This window comes from Haliotis cracherodii, unplaced genomic scaffold (assembly GCF_022045235.1).
Source record: "Haliotis cracherodii isolate W230 unplaced genomic scaffold, xgHalCrac1.p SCAF_14, whole genome shotgun sequence".
Lineage (NCBI taxonomy): Eukaryota > Metazoa > Mollusca > Gastropoda > Lepetellida > Haliotidae > Haliotis > Haliotis cracherodii.
The window spans coordinates 38,174,397-38,194,379 of NW_027266269.1; the positions used below are offsets into that span (position 1 = coordinate 38,174,397).

General features: G+C 42.8%; 2 protein-coding genes across 2 annotated transcripts in view; both read right to left on the reverse strand.

The window, feature by feature from the left end:
* Positions 1 to 1,294: 1,294 nt before the first annotated feature.
* Positions 1,295 to 4,426, reverse strand: LOC139460419 (uro-adherence factor A-like). The gene has a single exon (XM_071241913.1). It carries the CDS (start codon positions 4,424 to 4,426, stop codon positions 1,295 to 1,297), a length of 3,132 nt encoding a protein of 1,043 aa, XP_071098014.1.
* A 1,060-nt stretch (positions 4,427 to 5,486) lies between these two features.
* LOC139460815 (thyrotropin-releasing hormone-degrading ectoenzyme-like) overlaps positions 5,487 to 19,983 on the reverse strand; it is a 36,393-nt gene continuing 21,896 nt past the window's right edge. The window contains exons 9-21 of the mRNA XM_071242293.1: positions 19,596 to 19,661; positions 16,377 to 16,442; positions 14,664 to 14,842; positions 14,208 to 14,317; positions 13,187 to 13,332; positions 12,624 to 12,679; positions 12,011 to 12,158; positions 11,232 to 11,311; positions 9,431 to 9,541; positions 8,778 to 8,945; positions 7,521 to 7,649; positions 6,577 to 6,652; positions 5,487 to 6,059 (exon numbers count right to left, since the gene is read on the reverse strand). Coding sequence (XP_071098394.1) covers positions 5,904 to 6,059; positions 6,577 to 6,652; positions 7,521 to 7,649; positions 8,778 to 8,945; positions 9,431 to 9,541; positions 11,232 to 11,311; positions 12,011 to 12,158; positions 12,624 to 12,679; positions 13,187 to 13,332; positions 14,208 to 14,317; positions 14,664 to 14,842; positions 16,377 to 16,442; positions 19,596 to 19,661 — 1,491 coding nt within the window. The 3' untranslated portion in view covers positions 5,487 to 5,903. The remainder of the gene's footprint in view (positions 6,060 to 6,576; positions 6,653 to 7,520; positions 7,650 to 8,777; positions 8,946 to 9,430; positions 9,542 to 11,231; positions 11,312 to 12,010; positions 12,159 to 12,623; positions 12,680 to 13,186; positions 13,333 to 14,207; positions 14,318 to 14,663; positions 14,843 to 16,376; positions 16,443 to 19,595; positions 19,662 to 19,983) is intronic.

Below are 19,983 nucleotides of genomic sequence, written 5' to 3' on the forward strand. Positions count from 1 at the left end.
CATTCATTTATATAGACTTAGTAGCATTTACAAAGGTTTAACTGTATCTACATTTTAGTGCAAATGTTCAAGAAAATAATGGTGTGATGGTAGTTTGGGTTCACTAAAAAGAAAACTAATGATATTCATATAGGAATCCATTGTAAGCCAAAACATGCGTTTTAATTCGTCTTTACATAACCAGTATGGTTCAAAATGGAGGCTTACACTGAAACGCCCACCTTCACTCCAACCATTCGCGCGTGCAGCACGTGGCCTTCCTACGTCACAATGGAAGTCACTCTCCTCACACGTCAGCATTAGGACACTGTGACCAACACATCTCGAAAACAAACAGTTGCTCGAGTTAACATTGTAAATTCCCTGTTCCGTCGATACACAGGCCTATGGGTTTTGTTTGTTTGTTTGCTTATTTGTTGTTTAACGCCGCACTCAGAGGTATTCCAGCTATATGACGGCGGTCTGTAAATAATCGAGCCTGGACCGGACAATCCAGTGCTTGACATCATAAGCATCGATCCACGCAATTGGGATCGATGACATGCATCAACCAAGTCAGCGAGTCTGACCACCCGATCCCGTTAGTCGCCTCTTACGACAAGCATAGTCGCCTTTTCCGGCAAGCATGGGTTGCTGAAGACCTATTCTACCCCGGATCTTCACGTGGCAGGCCTATGGGAAGTGACTATTTGACAGGTTCCGCTATATGTTACGTTGAGGGTTACCTGTGGTATGTGAGTCCTATCATGCTGCCTGATAAAAATGAGATCATTTACTTTTCATAAAACAGTTATTTACTTTTTTACATTTATGAAAAATTTAGCTTTGTGTTGTCTTGTGACAACGAATGAATGAATTATTGATGTTTAGAAAGGTAATACGTGTATCTCCTGTTCTAGAACATAACGTGGAACTGTGACAAGTAAGAAACTAATTCGGATACACCTAGGAGTTTTACGAAAAAACGTCCATGTATCCTTCGGGGATATCAATTGATCCCTTATTGTTCAAAGTTCTATGATACTACAGATATCAGTGAGTGAGTGAGTGAGTTGGGTTTAACGCCGCTTTTAACAGTATTCCAGTTATATCACGGCGTGTCAGCTTAATGTGGGAGGAAAGCCCGAAGTGATGCAGGTCTCAGACGTTTACCACTTCGGTGAAACCCACGAGCACGGGTATGGTGCTGACAAACCTAGAAACATAATCGGGGCGAACCGGGATTCGAACCCACAATCATAGGTTTCTGGCGTGCCCAAGGGACGCAACTCTCTGCACAGCGAATCTCGGCGCCTTAGACGACTGGGCCACCCGTGCCCCCACTACAGATATCATATGATACAAGGAGGTAGTGGAACTGAGACATATCATATGATACAAGGACGTGGAGGAACTGAGTCATATCATATGATACAAGGAAGGTGAGGAACTGAGACGTATCATATGATACAAGGACGTGGAGGGACTGAGACATATCATATGAGACAAGGAAGGTGAGGAACTGAGACATATCATATGATGCAAGGACGTGCAGGAACTGAGACGTATCATATGATACAAGGACGTGGAGGAACTGAGACGTATCATATGATACAAGGAAGGTGAGGAACTGAGACGTATCATATGATACAAGGACGTGGAGGGACTGAGACATATCATATGATACAAGGAAGGTGAGGAACTGAGACATATCATATGATACAAGGACGTGGAGGGACTGAGTCATATCATATGATACAAGGACGTGGAGGGACTGAGACATATCATATGATACAAGGACGTGGAGGGACTGAGACATATCATATGATACAAGGACGTGGAGGGACTGAGACATATCATATGATACAAGGACGTGGAGGAACTGAGACGTATCATATGATACAAGGACGTGGAGGGACTGAGACGTATCATATGATACAAGGACGTGGAGGAACTGAGACATATCATATGATGCAAGGACGTGCAGGAACTGAGACGTATCATATGATACAAGGAAGGTCAGGAACTGATAAATATCATATGATACAAGGAAGGTGAGGAACTGATAAATATCATATGATACAAGGAGGGAGTGGAACTGAGTCATATCATATGATACAAGGACGTGGAGGGACTGAAACGTATCATATGATACAAGGACGTGGAGGGACTGAGACGTATCATATGATACAAGGACGTGGAGGGACTGAGACATGTCATATGATACAAAAACGTGGAGGAACTGAGACGTATCATATGATACAAGGACGTGGAGGAACTGAGACATATCATATGATACAAGGACGTGGAGGAACTGAGACATATCATATGATGCAAGGACGTGCAGGAACTGAGACGTATCATATGATACAAGGAAGGTCAGGAACTGGTAAATATCATATGATACAAGGACGTGGAGGGACTGAGACATATCATATGATACAAGGAAGGTCAGGAACTGATAAATATCATATGATACAAGGACGTGGAGGAACTGAGACATATCATATGATGCAAGGACGTGCAGGAACTGAGACGTATCATATGATACAAGGAAGGTCAGGAACTGATAAATATCATATGATACAAGGACGTGGAGGAACAGAGACATATCATATGATACAAGGAAGGTCAGGAACTGAGTCATATCATATGATACAAGGATGTGGAGGGACTGAGTCATATCATATGATGCAAGGACGTGGAGGAACTGATAAATATCATATGATACAAGGAGGGAGTGGAACTGAGTCATATCATATGATACAAGGACGTGGAGGGACTGAGACGTATCATATGATACAAGGAAGGTGAGGAACTGAGACGTATCATATGATACAAGGACGTGGAGGAACTGAGACATATCATATGATACAAGGAAGGTGAGGAACTGAGACGTATCATATGATACAAGGACGTGGAGGAACTGAGACATATCATATGATACAAGGAAGGTCAGGAACTGATAAATATCATATGATACAAGGAAGGTGAGGAACTGAGACGTATCATATGATACAAGGACGTGGAGGGACTGAGAAATATCATATGATACAAGGAAGGTGAGGAACTGAGACATATCATATGATACAAGGACGTGGAGGGACTGAGACGTATCATATGATACAAGGAAGGTCAGGAACTGATAAATATCATATGATACAAGGAGGGAGTGGAACTGAGTCATATCATATGATACAAGGACGTGGAGGGATTGAGACGTATCATATGATGCAAGGACGTGGAGGAACTGAGTCATATCATATGATACAAGGAAGGTCAGGAACTGTGACGTATCATATGATACAAGGACGTGGAGGGACTGAGACATATCATATGATACAAGGAAGGTGAGGAACTGAGACGTATCATATGATACAAGGACGTGGAGGGACTGAGACATATCATATGATACAAGGACGTGGAGGAACTGAGACATATCATATGATACAAGGACGTGGAGGGACTGAGACATATCATATGATACAAGGACGTGGAGGAACTGAGACGTATCATATGATACAAGGACGTGGAGGGACTGAGACATATCATATGATACAAGGAAGGTGAGGAACTGAGACGTATCATATGATACAAGGACGTGGAGGGACTGAGACATATCATATGATACAAGGAAGGTGAGGAACTGAGACGTATCATATGATACAAGGACGTGGAGGAACTGAGACATATCATATGATACAAGGACGTGGAGGAACTGAGACGTATCATATGATATAAGGACGTGGAGGGACTGAGACATATCATATGATACAAGGAAGGTGAGGAACTGAGACGTATCATATGATACAAGGACGTGGAGGGACTGAGACATATCATATGATACAAGGAAGGTGAGGAACTGAGACGTATCACATGATACAAGGACGTGGAGGAACTGAGACATATCATATGATACAAGGAAGGTGAGGAACTGAGACGTATCATATGATACAAGGACGTGGAGGAACTGAGACATATCATATGATACAAGGAAGGTGAGGAACTGAGACGTATCATATGATACAAGGACGTGGAGGGACTGAGACATATCATATGATACAAGGAAGGTGAGGAACTGAGACGTATCATATGATACAAGGACGTGCAGGAACTGAGACATTTCATATGATACAAGGACGTGGAGGAACTGAGACGTATCATATGATGCAAGGAAGTAGAGGAACTGAGACATATCATATGATACAAGGACGTGGAGGGACTGAGACATATCATATGATACAAGGAAGGTGAGGAACTGAGACATATCATATGATACAAGGACGTGGAGGAACTGAGACGTATCATATGATACAAGGACGTGGAGGGACTGAGACATATCATATGATACAAGGAAGGTGAGGAACTGAGACGTATCATATGATACAAGGACGTGGAGGAACTGAGACATATCATATGATACAAGGACGTGGAGGAACTGAGACATATCATATGATACAAGGACGTGCAGTAACTGAGACGTATCATATGATACAAGGAGGTAGAGGCACTGAGACATATCATATGATACAAGGATGTACTACCATACCTCATGACACTCTACACTACACAACTACCATACCCCGTGACACTCTACAGTACACAACTACCATACCCCGTGACTCTCTACAGTACATAACTACCATACCCCGTGACACTCTACAGTACATAACTACCATACCCCGTGACACTCTACAGTACACAACTACCATACCCCGTGACACTCTACAGTACACAACTACCATACCCCGTGACTCTCTACAGTACACAACTACCATACCCCGTGACTCTCTACAGTACACAACTACCATACCCCGTGACCCTCTACAGTACACAACTAACATACCCCGTGACTCTCTACAGTACATAACTACCATACCCCGTGACACTCTACAGTACATAACTACCATACCCCGTGACTCTCTACAGTACACAACTACCATACCCCGTGACACTCTACAGTACATTACTACCATACCCCGTGACACTCTACAGTACATAACTACCATACCCCTCGACCCTCTACAGTACACAACTAACATACCCCGTGACTCTCTACAGTACATAACTACCATACCCCTTGACGCTCTACAGTACATAACTACCATACCCCTTGACACTCAACAGTACATAACTACCATACCCCGTGACACTCTACAGTACACAACTAACATACCCCGTGACCCTCTACAGTACATAACTACCATACCCCGTGACACTCAACAGTACATAACTACCATACCCCGTGATACTCAACAGTACACAACTACCTTACCCCGTGACACTCAACAGTACATAACTACCATACCCCGTGACACTCTACAGTACACAACTACCATACCCCGTGACCCTCTACAGTACATAACTACCATACCCCGTGACTCTCTTCAGTACACAACTACCATACCCCGTGACACTCAACACTACATAACTACGATACCCCGTGACCCTCTACAGTACATAACTACCATACCCCGTGACTCTCTTCAGTACACAACTACCATACCCCGTGACACTCAACACTACATAACTACCATACCCCGTGACTCTCTACAGTACACAACTACCATACCCCGTGACACTCTACAGTACATAACTACCATACCCCGTGACACTCTACACTACATAACTACCATACCCCGTGACACTCTACAGTACACAACTACCATAACCCGTGACACTCTACAGTACATAACTACCATACCCCGTGACACTCTACACTACATAACTACCATACCCCGTGACACTCAACTGTACATAACTACCATACCCCGTGACGCTCTACAGTACATAACTACCATACCCCGTGACACTCAACTGTACATAACTACCATACCCTGTGACGCTCTACAGTACATAACTATTATACCCCGTGTCCCTCTACAGTACATAACTACCATACCCCGCGACACTACCGTACACAACTACCATAAATAATTCCCATAACCCATCTCAGTGAACCACTCTGTCAGCACGGCGCTGTGGTCCTCCATCCACAACTTCCTGGTGTTGAATGCAGACATGGCTGAACTGACTACAGAAGGCTTGATAGATCTTGTGTTGTTCGCCAGGAGTTCAAGCTGTAAAGAATACATATAGTTATCATGACAATACACTGTTGAATTAGTGAGTTAGTGAGTATTGAATTACTGTGCTTTTAGCAATACGCCAGCACTGCCAAGACTTGTGGGCTTCACACTTTGAACACGGGCGAGTGTGACGAATAATGTGATAATGCTAATATTAATGGAAAGCTAATGAAACTTCATTTGATGCATTATTTTTTAACTCACTGCTCAAGACAAACGATGTCAAATCTCTTGGCAGCCTAACAATTTTCCTGAGTTGAAACAAATCATCGTTCTGGTTCAGGTTGTTTATCTCGAAGGCAAATCACGCTTTTCATAACTGATTATCTGTTTAAAAAACAGGCCAATCAAATTCAGCTTTTGCACGAATGAGTAAGTGATTGAGTTATGTTTTACGCCGCGATTAGTACTATTTCCGGAAATGGACGGTGGGGGGCACCAGACATGGGCTTTTGACATTTGTCCCTATAAGGAATCGAATAGAAATGTCCTTACGATACCGTCTTACCTCTGCTATAAACGTACTGCTGGTCAGTGTTTGGGCGGCAACAACTAGGACGTTCCTTACTATTGTCTTCCGGAGCCTGAAACACACGCATCAAATGCTGGATCAGCTACTTAAACGCCAGAAGGTAGGCCACAGGTCGATGGGCTGTACAACGAAAGAGATAGACTTTCCAAGACGTTAACAGTGGTGAGTGAGTGAGTTGGGTAAACGCCGCTTTTAACAGTATTCCAATTATATCGCGTGTCAGCTTAATGTGGGAGGAAAGCCCGAAGTGATGCAGGTCTCAGACGTTTACCACTTCGGTGAAACCCACGAGCACGGGTATGGTGCTAACAAACCTAGAAACATAATTGGGGCGAACCGGGATTCGAACCCACGATCATAGGTTTCTGGAGTGCCCAAGGGACGCAACTCTGCACAGCGAATCGCGGAGCCTTAGACGACTGGGCCAGCCGTGCCCCCTCCAAGACGTTAACTGCCAATAAGTCCCCCAACTACTCATTCTAGGTTGCCAACATATGTACTGGTCTGTATATGCTCCGGAGTTACAACCTGAAGGTGACCAAGACATGGGGGATCACAATGATGTATTTAAAAGCGACTAAAGCCTTTCCAAAGTCAATAGAAATCTCTGCTAAAAGCGGAGTCAATTGTACGATTCCGACAGTATCATAAGCATATCTAGCATAAACAAACGACGTCACTTCTGCGGGTGTTTTGTGATAGGAATGCTCCGTGTTTAAATTTTATTTAGCGATTGGGACGTCTTCTAAGAGCGTACAGTGAGGCTTCCGCCTCGTATAGGCTAACATGTGAATGAGGAAGAACCGGAATTAAAACCCACGATTTGGGCACGCTTAAGGGAAGTTTTATACACGGCTTTTGCGCCACCATGAGTGACTGCTTCCCCTCCTCCACTTCCAACACGCATGGAAGTCACTCACGTGTTGACGTTTTCCTTCACGTAGTCCCATACGATGTGCATGGCATCCGGGGACCTGGCCAAGGTGGTGAAGATAATTGTCTGATGGAATGACTTTATCTTCTTGGAGTCACTTGCGACATCAAGAACCCTGTCAAGCAGATCATTGTGAGTGAGTGTGAGTGAGTGAGTGAGTGAGTGAGTGAGTGAGTGAGTGAGTGAGTGAGTGAGTGAGTGAGAGGGTGGGTGGGTGAGGGAGCGAGTGAGTGAGTCAGTGAGTGAGTGAGTGAGTGAGTGAGTGGGTTTGGTGGGTGAGTGAGTGAGTGAGTGAGTGAGTGAGTGAGTGAGTGAGTGGGTGGTTGGGCGAGTGGGTGGGTGGGTGGGCGAGTGGGCGAGTGAGTGGGCGAGTGAGTGAGTGAGTGAGATTTTACGCTGCTTTTAGCAATATTCTAGCAATATCACGGCGGGGGACACCAGAAATGGGCTTCATACATTGTACCCATAACGGGAATCGAACCCAAGTCTTCGGCGTGACGAAAAATGCTTTAACCACTAGGATACCCGACTGCCCCATAGATCAAGATGTTTTATTTCACTAAAGGCCTCCGGCCCATATACAAAACAAGAGTACAAAGAGGTTATATCAGTGAGTACAACACAGCGTGTGACGAGCGAACGCTTTAACCACTAGGCTACCCGACCGCCCCAGCATATCACTGTGAGTATCTGAACAGGACATAGACTTCTACGTCCTCGAATACCAAGAGTATCATATCCAATACACTGAGAAATCGAGGCTAGATTGTATAGTGAAGTTGAGGACATAATGAATAGTGATTAAAGCGACAAAACCCTTTCCATACCCAATAGAAACCTCTGCGTGAGGCTGAGTCGATTGTACGATTACGACTATATCAAGAGCATGTGTTTATGAATCAATATCAATTAGTGATGATACCAGGTGTTCGCGAAAAGGTGAGCGTATCCTGCCCCACCGGTAACACTCGTCAAAAACACATGCAACGCCAAGTCAATTGTTCACCTGAAAAAGACATGGGAACATATGGTACATGTCGAAATTGGGAATTGCATTGCACGTCATTTTTGTCTCTAATTTGGAAATGTCCTGCACATGTCTCCAATTTAACTTTTTGAAAGCTTCACTAAGGCCTTACTTGTTGTAACCTTGGTCAAACAACTTCTGAGCACATGGATCAAGAAGTAACACATAAATCAAGGAATTAGCAAACGTAAAATGTCCCTGGTGTATGGAGTGTACCTTCTGATGAGCCACGGCTCTTTGGGACAGGCCAGACCAGTCAGCAGTCGGTGTGCGTATCGGTAGTCAGTGGCGGTGCTGTAGGCGTCGTAAACCGCCTGCCACGCCTCTAACCCCCCTTCCCGTACCCCGTAGCAGTTGACGATGTCCACAATATCCGGGGATGGCCTACAAGTACCAGTTGATGAATCGTACACATGGAATGTTTTATGATATGGTCATATTGTCCAAGAAAATTGTAATGTATTTATTCATATCTTTAAACTTTCTATTCTCTTCCTCTGGCTCATTCGTCCAAATCTATATCTGAAATTCTTGTGGGATGCTTATCGCGGTTGATCAGGTCACGACCTCTAAGACTCCACACAAGACAATTAACCTTTAAGTCTTAGCTGCAACATTATACTATTGCTGTCACCAACCCCTGGGAAAATAGCCTGAAACGGCCGCTGGCCATGGCAGCAAGGGCTTGTTTCTTATGTTTTATCTTATAACTATACTAAACACATGCATGTACACATTCAAACCCTAACAAAATTCAAATTAAAAGGATTTTCAATGAACTACAAATACCTAAAAATCGGCTCTAATAGTATATATATGCACAGTTTAACAATGCGAACTGATAAAGTACGATTTAGTCGCCGTGTTACCTGTACTTGTCCTGGTCGACGGTCCAGCGGTTAAACAGACGTGAGGAATCAGCTAAACAACTCCCGAGGCCCAGCCGACATGCCATACGTGCGACCCTGGCTCGCTGATAGCTGTTGAAGACATGGACGATAAGTGCAATATTTGAAATTAGTGTGTTGAATTTTTTGTTCGACAAATGGACAATAGTTGTCAGGTCCTCTATGGCGTCGCAGTTCGTGTATACAGTTGCGTACCTTTGTCGTGGAGGATTACGCAGATCGTGGTTTCGGATCCAGGTTGATTTTGATCCTTGGTTTGAAGGCACCAAACCGAGTTCGTGGATTTCACAAAGGTGTCTATTTGAAATCCCCATAAGCTGACATATGGTTTTATTTATAACTGAGCTCTGTTCCCCGCGGACGTTTGAAGATTGGTTGTAAATACTTGGAAGATTCCTGTAATATGATATTGGGGATGGAAGGTCGCAGACACCATAACATTTGAATTAATATGTTATTAAAACGAGTGTAGATTCCTGATCAGGAACAAAGATTCACGGACAGCCTGGTTGTCATGGTACATAAGTTCTTTAGTTACAGTTTCAAACCAGAGACCAACGTGCATTGTTGACGTTCCTTACTAATTTCAAACAGTGACATTGTGGGTGAATGACTCGGGTTCGTGTGTCACTGATTTTAAACAGTGACATTGTGGGTGAATGACTCGGGTTCGTGTGTCACTGATTTCAAACCAGGTGACACTGTGGGTGAGTGACACGGGTTCTTGTGTCACTGATTTCAAACCAGGTGACATTGTGGGTGAGTGACTCGGGTTCTTGTGTCACTAATTTCAAACCAGGTGACATTGTGGGTGATTAACTCGGGTTCGTGTGTCACGGATTTCAAACCAGATGACATTAAGGGTGAGTGACTCGGTTTCTTCAGTCACCGATTTCAAACCAGGTGACACTGTGGGCGAATGAGTCGGGTTTTTTAGTCACCGATTTCAAACCAGGTGACACTGTGGGTGACTGACTCGGTTTCTTTCGTCACTGATTTCAAACCAGGTGACACTGTGGGTGAGTGACTCGGTTTCTTTATTCACTGATTTCAAACCAGGTGACATTGTGGGTGAGTGACTCGGTTTCTTTAGTCACCGATTTCAAACCAGGTGACATTGTGGGTGAGTGACTCGGTTTCTTTAGTCACCGATTTCAAACCAGGTGACACTGTGGGTGAATGACTCGGGTTCCTTAGTCACTATTTAGGCCCACATCTCAAACTATTCTATCTTAATAAAAATAACTAAATATCATTTTATATTATACAATATATCATAAGTACATGTACTTAACATAGCAATTAACTGTGCAGCCAAGGCCTTTGTTGACTAAAGAAATTACTCTATAATAATTTATTTGAATACATGTACTTTTATGACATTAGAAACATGTTTTAGAGGCTACTATTTCTGAGGTTGGAATAGGAAAGAATAGGCGATTTGGGTTTAACTAGGCTTTTTTACTACAATCACAGCGAATCAGCTTTATGTGGGCGGAAAGTCTACGTGACGTAGAATATTGAACATTTGCCATAATGGTGATGCCTATGAGCATTGATCATTGGTAAGGCTAATCTTGGATTCGAACCCACGACCAGCAGTATTTACGTCTCAGGGTGAAGTGTGGTGCCCCGATCCACTGGGCCACCCATGTTAAGTTTGATTTAGTTCGGCATTATTTACGAAACATAAATCATACAATCTTAATGATATGCTTCTCCTTTTTTCTAGATTTGCAAACTATACCCAGGCATAACTCACACAACAAGGGGCGTGTCCGAGTCGTCAACCTCCACTCCATAGTCCCTGTAAGCACTCGTCACCAGATCCAGCACAAATTCCTGAGGATACAGCATAACAATTTGTTACAAACTTAACACAACAACCGAAGTGAATGTGCCTGTATAAGATCAATAGAATCTAATTAGTATTTAGTGTGACAAAAACTTGACAACCAATAAAACTGCAGATTAGGAATGTCGCACGTGTGGTTCTATCGTCTAAGGCGCCTGTACAGTCTCCTTCCCTTTGCAAGAATTTTCGCCCTGATTCTTGGTCTGTCAGCACAACAACCGATCTCGTGGGTTTTATCAAAATGGCAAACGTTGTGGACCACTTAGGGCCTTCGTCACACATAAAGATTCCATGCAGGCATACAATTGACACCATTCAAAGCGGAGATAAACCCAACTCACTCACATACTGAAATACCAGCACAACATATTCAGGTGCGTTGACGTGATGTCAATGCAAATGACTGGTTGTTTACAAGATATATAGAACCTAATGAACTGATGATGAAGAACTTCACTACCAATGCATCTAGTGTCACGTGTGACCCAATCGTAAAGTGTTGTGACCCAGATTCCTGTCCTGTCAGCACAAAATGCTAAAAGTCTTGAACCTGCAACACTTTGGGCCTTCATCTCACACTAAACTTCCACGCCGTGAGATAGCTGTTCAAAGCGACGTTAAACCCAACTCACACACCCACTCAAATAAAGACAATGAAGTAGTTGCGACATCAGAAACACACTTGCCTTGAAAGCCCCATAGAAGCGAGTGTCCATCAGTCGTGAGTCCAGGACGTCCAGGACGCGGACAGCCGGAGTCCAGGAGACATAGTCGCTGTCATTCCTCAGGAAGCCGAGTGTCCGGAAGGCTATGGAGGCGTTCAGTAGACCAACCCTTTTGGGTATTAGGGATTGACCGATAAAAAATCTTACCGGAATGGGATAGTATAGAGAATATATTTTCACAAACACATTATTTACACTGTTCGTTTGTAAAACTTATCATTCAGCAATATTACAGCTATTTGGCTGAGGACTGTAAATATTCGAGAACCAGACAATCAAGTGACTGATCAACGATCCACACCGTCGGGATATGACACGCCATCAATCAAGTCACAGAGCCTGACCACCCGACCCATTTGGTCGCAACTTATGACCAGCAGTGTTTGCTGGGGACGCATAACTGGAATAACGAACCACTAAGGGTATTTTTTGGACTGAGAGGAGGTGGCAACCTATCATGTTCTTTTCACAATACAATTCTTCAGGACACTCAGCGTTCGAGCGAACATGCAAACGAACCCTCTCAGTGTCATGATACCGATAGTTTCCGTCATTTTGTCAACGAATAGCTTACCCAGCCAAACTAAACGCATCATCGATTATCTGAGCTCTGTTGACAGGCGGGATAACCTGCAATCAAATACATCTGTAGACATATATTTCAAATGAGTGTCTGGATAAGTGACAAAAATGATAAAAAAGAGTCCGGGGCAACATACATTTTACCATCCAGACCGTAGTAAGTTCTCATTCAGCCCCTGAATTTAACATGTGTCAGACACAAAGGCAAGTAATATTTTCTTATAATTGGAGAGTTTGAATGTGATGGGGACATGTTGTGTCGCTAACCCTTGCATTTAACTGGGGCTAACAAATTGAACTCATCATCCTTCTCCCCGTGGAACCCGGACTGGAGAGGTTAACAAGAACCCAACCTGCGGGGTAGGCACTATCACTGTCTTTTTAAAGACTACTTTCGTTCAAGGTTCTACTTACTGTGGAGTCAGTTTCCAACTGTATGCCTCATCATACTTTACCCTATACTATCCTGTCTGGTGGAAGTTATCAAGAACCCAACGTCCGATATGTGCATCATACCTGCATTTAAAAGACTACCTATTTTCAAGTTGTACTCACTGAGTGGTTTGTTTCCAGCTGTCTTACTAGGGCCAACCAGTTGGCCTCCTCATAGTTCACCCTGTAGTACCCCGTCTGGTGGAGGTTGACAAGAACCCAGCCTCCGGGCGTGGACGGGTCTTGGATGTTGACGTCTTCCATCTCAGCTGAAACAACGCATCCACAACCCTCGTGAGTAGTTAGAGTTCATTAGAACTGTCCCATTGTACCTACAGGGAACATTGCTACGTATAAGCCTGTCTTGTCTGTACTTATTTAAATACATACTCCATAGATGTCATCTTAATGTGGATTACAGGTTCGGATGGTCAGACTCAGTGACTTGGTTGATGATGAATTGACTCGTCACACACATCTCCCATTTTGACCATCTCTGATAATAAGTTTAATATAAAACGCCTACAACAATGGTAATAGAAATGTTGTGAGCGTGAATGTAGCTCGTGAGGAGGATAAATGATGGTGTAAACGAAACTTGAGTACTTTGCAAAAGAGATTTCTTTTTCATTTGGCATGTCTGCAAATAAGCAACATGGTAAACGTGTACAAATATCTAAGTCAACGTCCACCTTTGACGTAGCCAAGACATTTTACAAGTTTTGGTAACTTTGGAGATATAAATTGAGACATAATGTGGCGATGACACTAGCCAAGCGGGATCAGGTTCAAACTTTCCATAGCTGTGCTTGTAGACTTATGTGGCATGGAACTTTTTTCCCAAATTAAAACAGGTGGGTTTGGCCAAAATATGTCCGAATTGTAGCTTTGTTTCGCTGTGTGTACATCTGACCGCACTTCGTAACGTTATGAGAGGACAGCCTGACTTTAAACATCCGTGACATCTCATGGACTAGGGTGAGAGTGGATAACGGCAGTTACACTAGTGGACAAACCGATGGATTGCCGCGAAAGGCAATAACACGTCAACAATTCACGTGACAGGCAGTCGGTTTTGTTGGATCACAGAATAACAGAATTGTCTCTAAAAATGAGTAGTATATGTTTATTTGAACAATCTTACTGGAATTCTGTGTTCTGTAGAGCCACGATATGTCCTGAAATGTGTGCTCTTTACTGAAGGACGAAGTGTCAGATGCAGTAGCGTAAGTTAAGGGAATATCCCATTTATATCTGCAAAGAAATATTAAAATATATGTAATGATTAACTATATATATATAGTAGGTTAGCTAAGTACTTCGGCGCCATTTTGTCCTCTACGCTAACGGTATCTAAGACCCTGACATACACGTTACAAAACAAAAGACCTCTGAATAAAATCTGAGCAGGTGGAAGGGGGTGTGGTATGTCTTCCTGAGATAAGCATTTACTATGCATTTAAAAGCAAGAATCACACGTCACAGACAAAACCAATACCGTTTGCAAATCTGTTTCCATTAACTATTATATGTCTGTGCGTGTGTGTACTTTAACGCGTCCCTGCATTAATGTGTTTACAAAATCCCAGTGGCAACATACCCGTATTTGGCTCCATCGTCGCTGACGTCCACGCTCATGTTGGTTTGGAATAGCTGTTGACTGACTTCGAGGGCCCCTGATCGTGGTATTGTAACCATGACAACCGGATAATGCATTTGTAGCAGCCACGGTTCCAATAAATTTCCAACGTTCACACTAATGTTTTCCTTTGCCGCTTCCTTCAATAGAATGACAGAGTGTGTTCAGTGTTCAGTGTTCAGTGTTCAGTATTCAGTGTTGAACCGAAACAGAATATTGAGGTGGCTCAGTAATAATGGAAAATATAATCCACGAATCAACATGCAGATGAACCATCATTCATATTACCTGACATCGTGTACTTAAACCGTTATTGAAGTACCTGATATGATGTATCTTAACCGTTAATAAATTACCTGACACCATGTACAAAACCCGTTATTCAATTACCTGACATTAAGTATTTAAACCTTTAATGAGTTACCTAACAAGTTTTTGAACCTTTAATGAATTACCTGACATCGAGTATTTGAACCTTTAATGAATTACCTGACAACAAGTATTTGAACCTTTAATGAATTACCTGACAACCGTTATTCAATTACCTGACAATGAGTATTTGAACCTTTAATGAATGACCTGACAACAAATATTTGAACCTTTAATAAATTACCTGACAACTATTTGAAGCGTTAATCAATTACCTGATCACAATGAGTATTTGAACCTTTAATGAATAACCTGACAACAAGTATGTGAACCTTTAATAAATTACCTGACAACTATTTGAACCGTTAATCAATTACCTGACAACAAGTATTTAAACCGTTAATCGATTACCCAATAACACGTATTTGAACCGTTAATAATTTATCTGACAAGTATTTCAACAGTAAATCAAGAACCTGAAAACATGCATTTGAAATGTTAATATATTAACTGAGAACATATAGTTGAACCGTTAATCAATGACCCGACAACATGTATTTTCGACACGTCATTGAAGTATCTGACAACATTAATTTGAACCGTTACTCTATTAGCTCGCGACAAGTATTTAAACCGTTAATGAATTACATTATAACATGTTTTTGAACTGTTAATGAATTACCTGACGACATTACTTATCTGATCATATGTATTTGAACAAGCATTTAACTCCTTGACATGTATTTGAATCTGACATGGCAATGGGCATCAGTTATTAAAGTGCCCAACAACATGTATTTGGACCAGGTATTTTTCACCAGTATTGAAGACAGAAACATACCTGAGCATATCTATCGCTGTACGTGTCTGACAAACCGGGAATATTCGAGTTAGAATTGGTCTTCAGCAACCCTGGCGACTATGCTTGTCGAAAGAGGCGACTAACGGGATTGGGTGGTCAGGCTCGCTGACTTGGTTGATGTATGTCATCGTATCCCAATTGCACGGATCGATTCTCATGGTGTCAACAACTGGAGTGTCTGGTTCAGAGTCGATTATTTACAGACCACCGTCATATGGCTTGAATATTGCTGAGTGCGGCGTTAAACAACAAACAAACAAAACAATCAAACGTGCCTGACAGTCTTAACCGACGAATGCCCGCCCAACTACTGGTATATAACAAACTAAAACAGCACAATGTGAATATTGATAAAAATATATCATTATTTGAGTCATGCTTACAATGTTTTCAATTTAATTATGATTATGTATATTAGGAAGTATAAAACATGTAATCACTACCTCATTGAAGACTGTCCACAAGTCGGAATTTTCCACTGATCCGTACTGATGCTTGAATAAGTACTCCTGGAAGCATACAGCACACATGTGATATATAAAGTACACCTGGAAGCATACAGCACACATGTGATATATAAAGTACTCCTGGAAGCATACAGCACACATGTGATATATAAAGTACTCCTGGAAGCATACAACACACATGTGATATATAAAGTACTCCTGAAAGCATACAACACACATGTGATATATAAAGTACTCCTGGAAGCATACAGCACACATGTGATATATAAAGTACTCCTGGAAGCATACAACACACATGTGATATATAAAGTACTCCTGGAAGCATACAGCACACATGTGATATATAAAGTACTCCTGGAAGCATACAACACACATGTGATATATAAAGTACTCCTGGAAGCATACAGCACACATGTGATACATAAAGTACTCCTGGAAGCATACAACACACATGTGATATATAAAGTACTCTTGGAAGCATACAGCACACATGTGATATATAAAGTACTCCTGGAAGCATACAACACACATGTGATATATAAAGTACTCCTGGAAGCATACAACACACATGTGATATATAAAGTATATGAAATGCAGCTGAAGGGGCCAAACGTAAGTGAGTGAGTGAGTGAGTTGGGTTTAACGCCGCTTTAAACAGTATTCCAGTTATATCGCGTCATGTCAGCTTACTGTGGAGGACAACCCGAAGAGATGCAGGTCTCGGACGTTTACCACTTTGGTGAAACCCAAGAGCACGGGTATGATGCTGACAGACTTAGAAACATAATCGGGGCGCACCGGCAGCTGTTAATGGTGAAGACAGACCATTGTTATCGTATCTACAAACATGAAACTACATTTACGTTTCTTTGAGACCAGCGCCTTTATTTATATTAGATATATGCATAAAGATTCATAGTGACAAAACACTCTCAAAAAGACTGTATAACAAGTGGGATGACTTCAACTTTCCAATTGTCAACTTCCCCTTCATGTCGAGCAATATTCCTGCAGCTCCAGCCTTTGGTGTTTACATTTCACAACTTTTGAGATACAATTATCCTTGCTCTTTGTACCAAGATTTCAAAGAGCGTCATGCTTGTCATACGAGCCAACAGACGGGATCGGGTTGTTAGGCTAGCTGACCTGGTTGAAGCACGTCATCGATCCCAAATTGCTGGATTGTCTGTCCAGACTTGATTATTTACAGACCCAGGCGTATTTTACAGAGTGCGGCGTAAAACAACAAACACATGCTTATGATACCCACGTCGTAATCGTACAATCGAATCTACGTTATGCAATGATTACTATTGGATATGGAAAGGGTTTTGTCGCTTTATTTGCAGCCTTTTCATTCCTTGTCGTGGGCACGGGTGGCCCAGTCGTCTAAGGCGCCGCGATTCGCTGTGCAGAGTTGCGTCCCTTGGGCACGTCAGAAACCTATGATCGTGGGTTCGAATCCCGGTTCGCCCCGATTATGATTCTAGGTTTATCAGCACCATACGCGTGCTCGTGGGTTTCACCGAAGTAGTAAACGCAAACTACTGATTGGTAGGGGCAGTCGGGTAGCCTAGTGGTTAAAGCGTTCGCTCGTCACGCCGAAGACTCAGGTTCGAATCCCGACATGGGTACAATGTGTGAAGCCCATTTCAAGTGTCCCCCGCCGTGATATTGCTAAAATATTGCTAAAAGTGGCGTAAAAACCATACTCACTCAGTGATTTGTACCCCTTTTAATTCTTGACCAAAATTGAAAACTGAAGGAATAACCCACAACATAAATAGATATGACGTTCATCACATGAATGTATACTGAACCGCAAAAGAAACGTCACCATGGATAGACATTTGAGAAAACATTTTGGTCCACTGTAAACATACTTTGAGACATATTAAAAAGATGAAACTTGGCAAAACTGATCATCAAGGTTGACATTAAAGTGTCAAATGTTCTTAAGGTGAAACACAACACTAGGCTCTGAGAAAATGCCATCACAAGTCAGTATCTCGTGTGTCCGCCATGTGCATTGATGCATGTCGTGCAACGTCGATACATGGAATGGATGACGCAGTTGGTGAAGGCCATAGGCACTTGAGCTCACAATCTGAGGAACGCCTGACGCAGTTCAGCCTTGGTCGGACGTCATTCAGCCGTCTTTGAATATTGTCCCACAGGTGCTCAATGGGATTTAAATCGGGACTAAGGGCTGGCCACTGCATGGTTCTGATGTCATTCTGCTGGAGGAAGTCTCTTGTTGCTCTCGCAGTGTGGGCACGGGCGTTATCATGCTGAAACTCGTGGTTGCGGCGACGTGCCAAATGAGGTATGGCGTGTGGTCTCAAGACTTGATCAATGTACCGAGCTGCTGTGACATCATTGCATCTCCCTGGACCAATATGCTGGAAGACCACAGGGCCGACCCTCTGTGCAAGACCAATTACACCCCACGCAAGGATGCTCGGACCACCCCACGAGTCGCTCCCAACAACACAAGCATCCGAATAACGCATCCGAATAATCGTCGACGGACGGTATCCGCACTAATGTGTCGCTGGTGTGTCCCCATGGTCTGTCGAGCAGTTTCTGCAGCAGTAAAAAAACGATCTTGAAGATGCTGTCGCAGAATCTGACGATCCTGACGTTGGGTGGTGACCCTTGGTCTTCCACTACTTGGTCAGTCATCTGTAGTGTTGGTGGTCTGGTACCGTTGTTGGAGCCTGTATATGGTCCTTACGTGGACTTGAAATACATTGGCTACTTGCCGGGCGGTTAGTCCAGCTTGCAATCGTCCAAGGGCTTTGTGTGGCTGATTTTGTGTCGCTTTGTGTAGCAAGTCAATAACGAATGAATGTTATCCGATCTGGGACGATTTTTATAGGGCAAGAAAGGGGTGAACGCATGTGCATTTCAATTTGCACGGAACTCACGTGCATGGGTTACCATGGCCGTTGCCATGATGAGTTTGGGCGATCGGTTATATTGTAATCTGCTTTGTTTTTTATCATCGAGTTTCATTTTTCCGCACAAGGAAATGATAAATTTGAGAAATTTAACAAAAATTACCCACATACAGATTACCCAGATATTTAAATGACAACTTTTCATGTAATGTTACTAGGGGTGACGCTACTTTTGCGGTTCAGTATATATAGCTTTCACAGGTGTACATCCCGCCTTACAGCTTGTACTTGCATTAATTGCTCTCAGGAACAGTTCCTCTCCGAAGATCAGACGAAGCATCCGTACGACACTGGCTCCCTGTCGACACAAATGTTTAAATATCAAGCCATGCATACACAACACTTGGTCCCTGTCAATATAAACCACATATTTCTATATCTATCAATGCATACAGTACACTAGCTTCCTGTCAACACAAACCACTATTTCTATATCTATCCATGCATAGAGTACACTAGCTTCCTGTCAACAAAAGCCACATATTTGTATATCTAGCCATGCATACAGTACACTAGCTCACTGTCAATACACACCACATGTTTGTATATCTAGCCATGCATACAGTACACTAGCTCACTGTCAATACACACCACATGTTTGTATATCTATCCTTGTATAC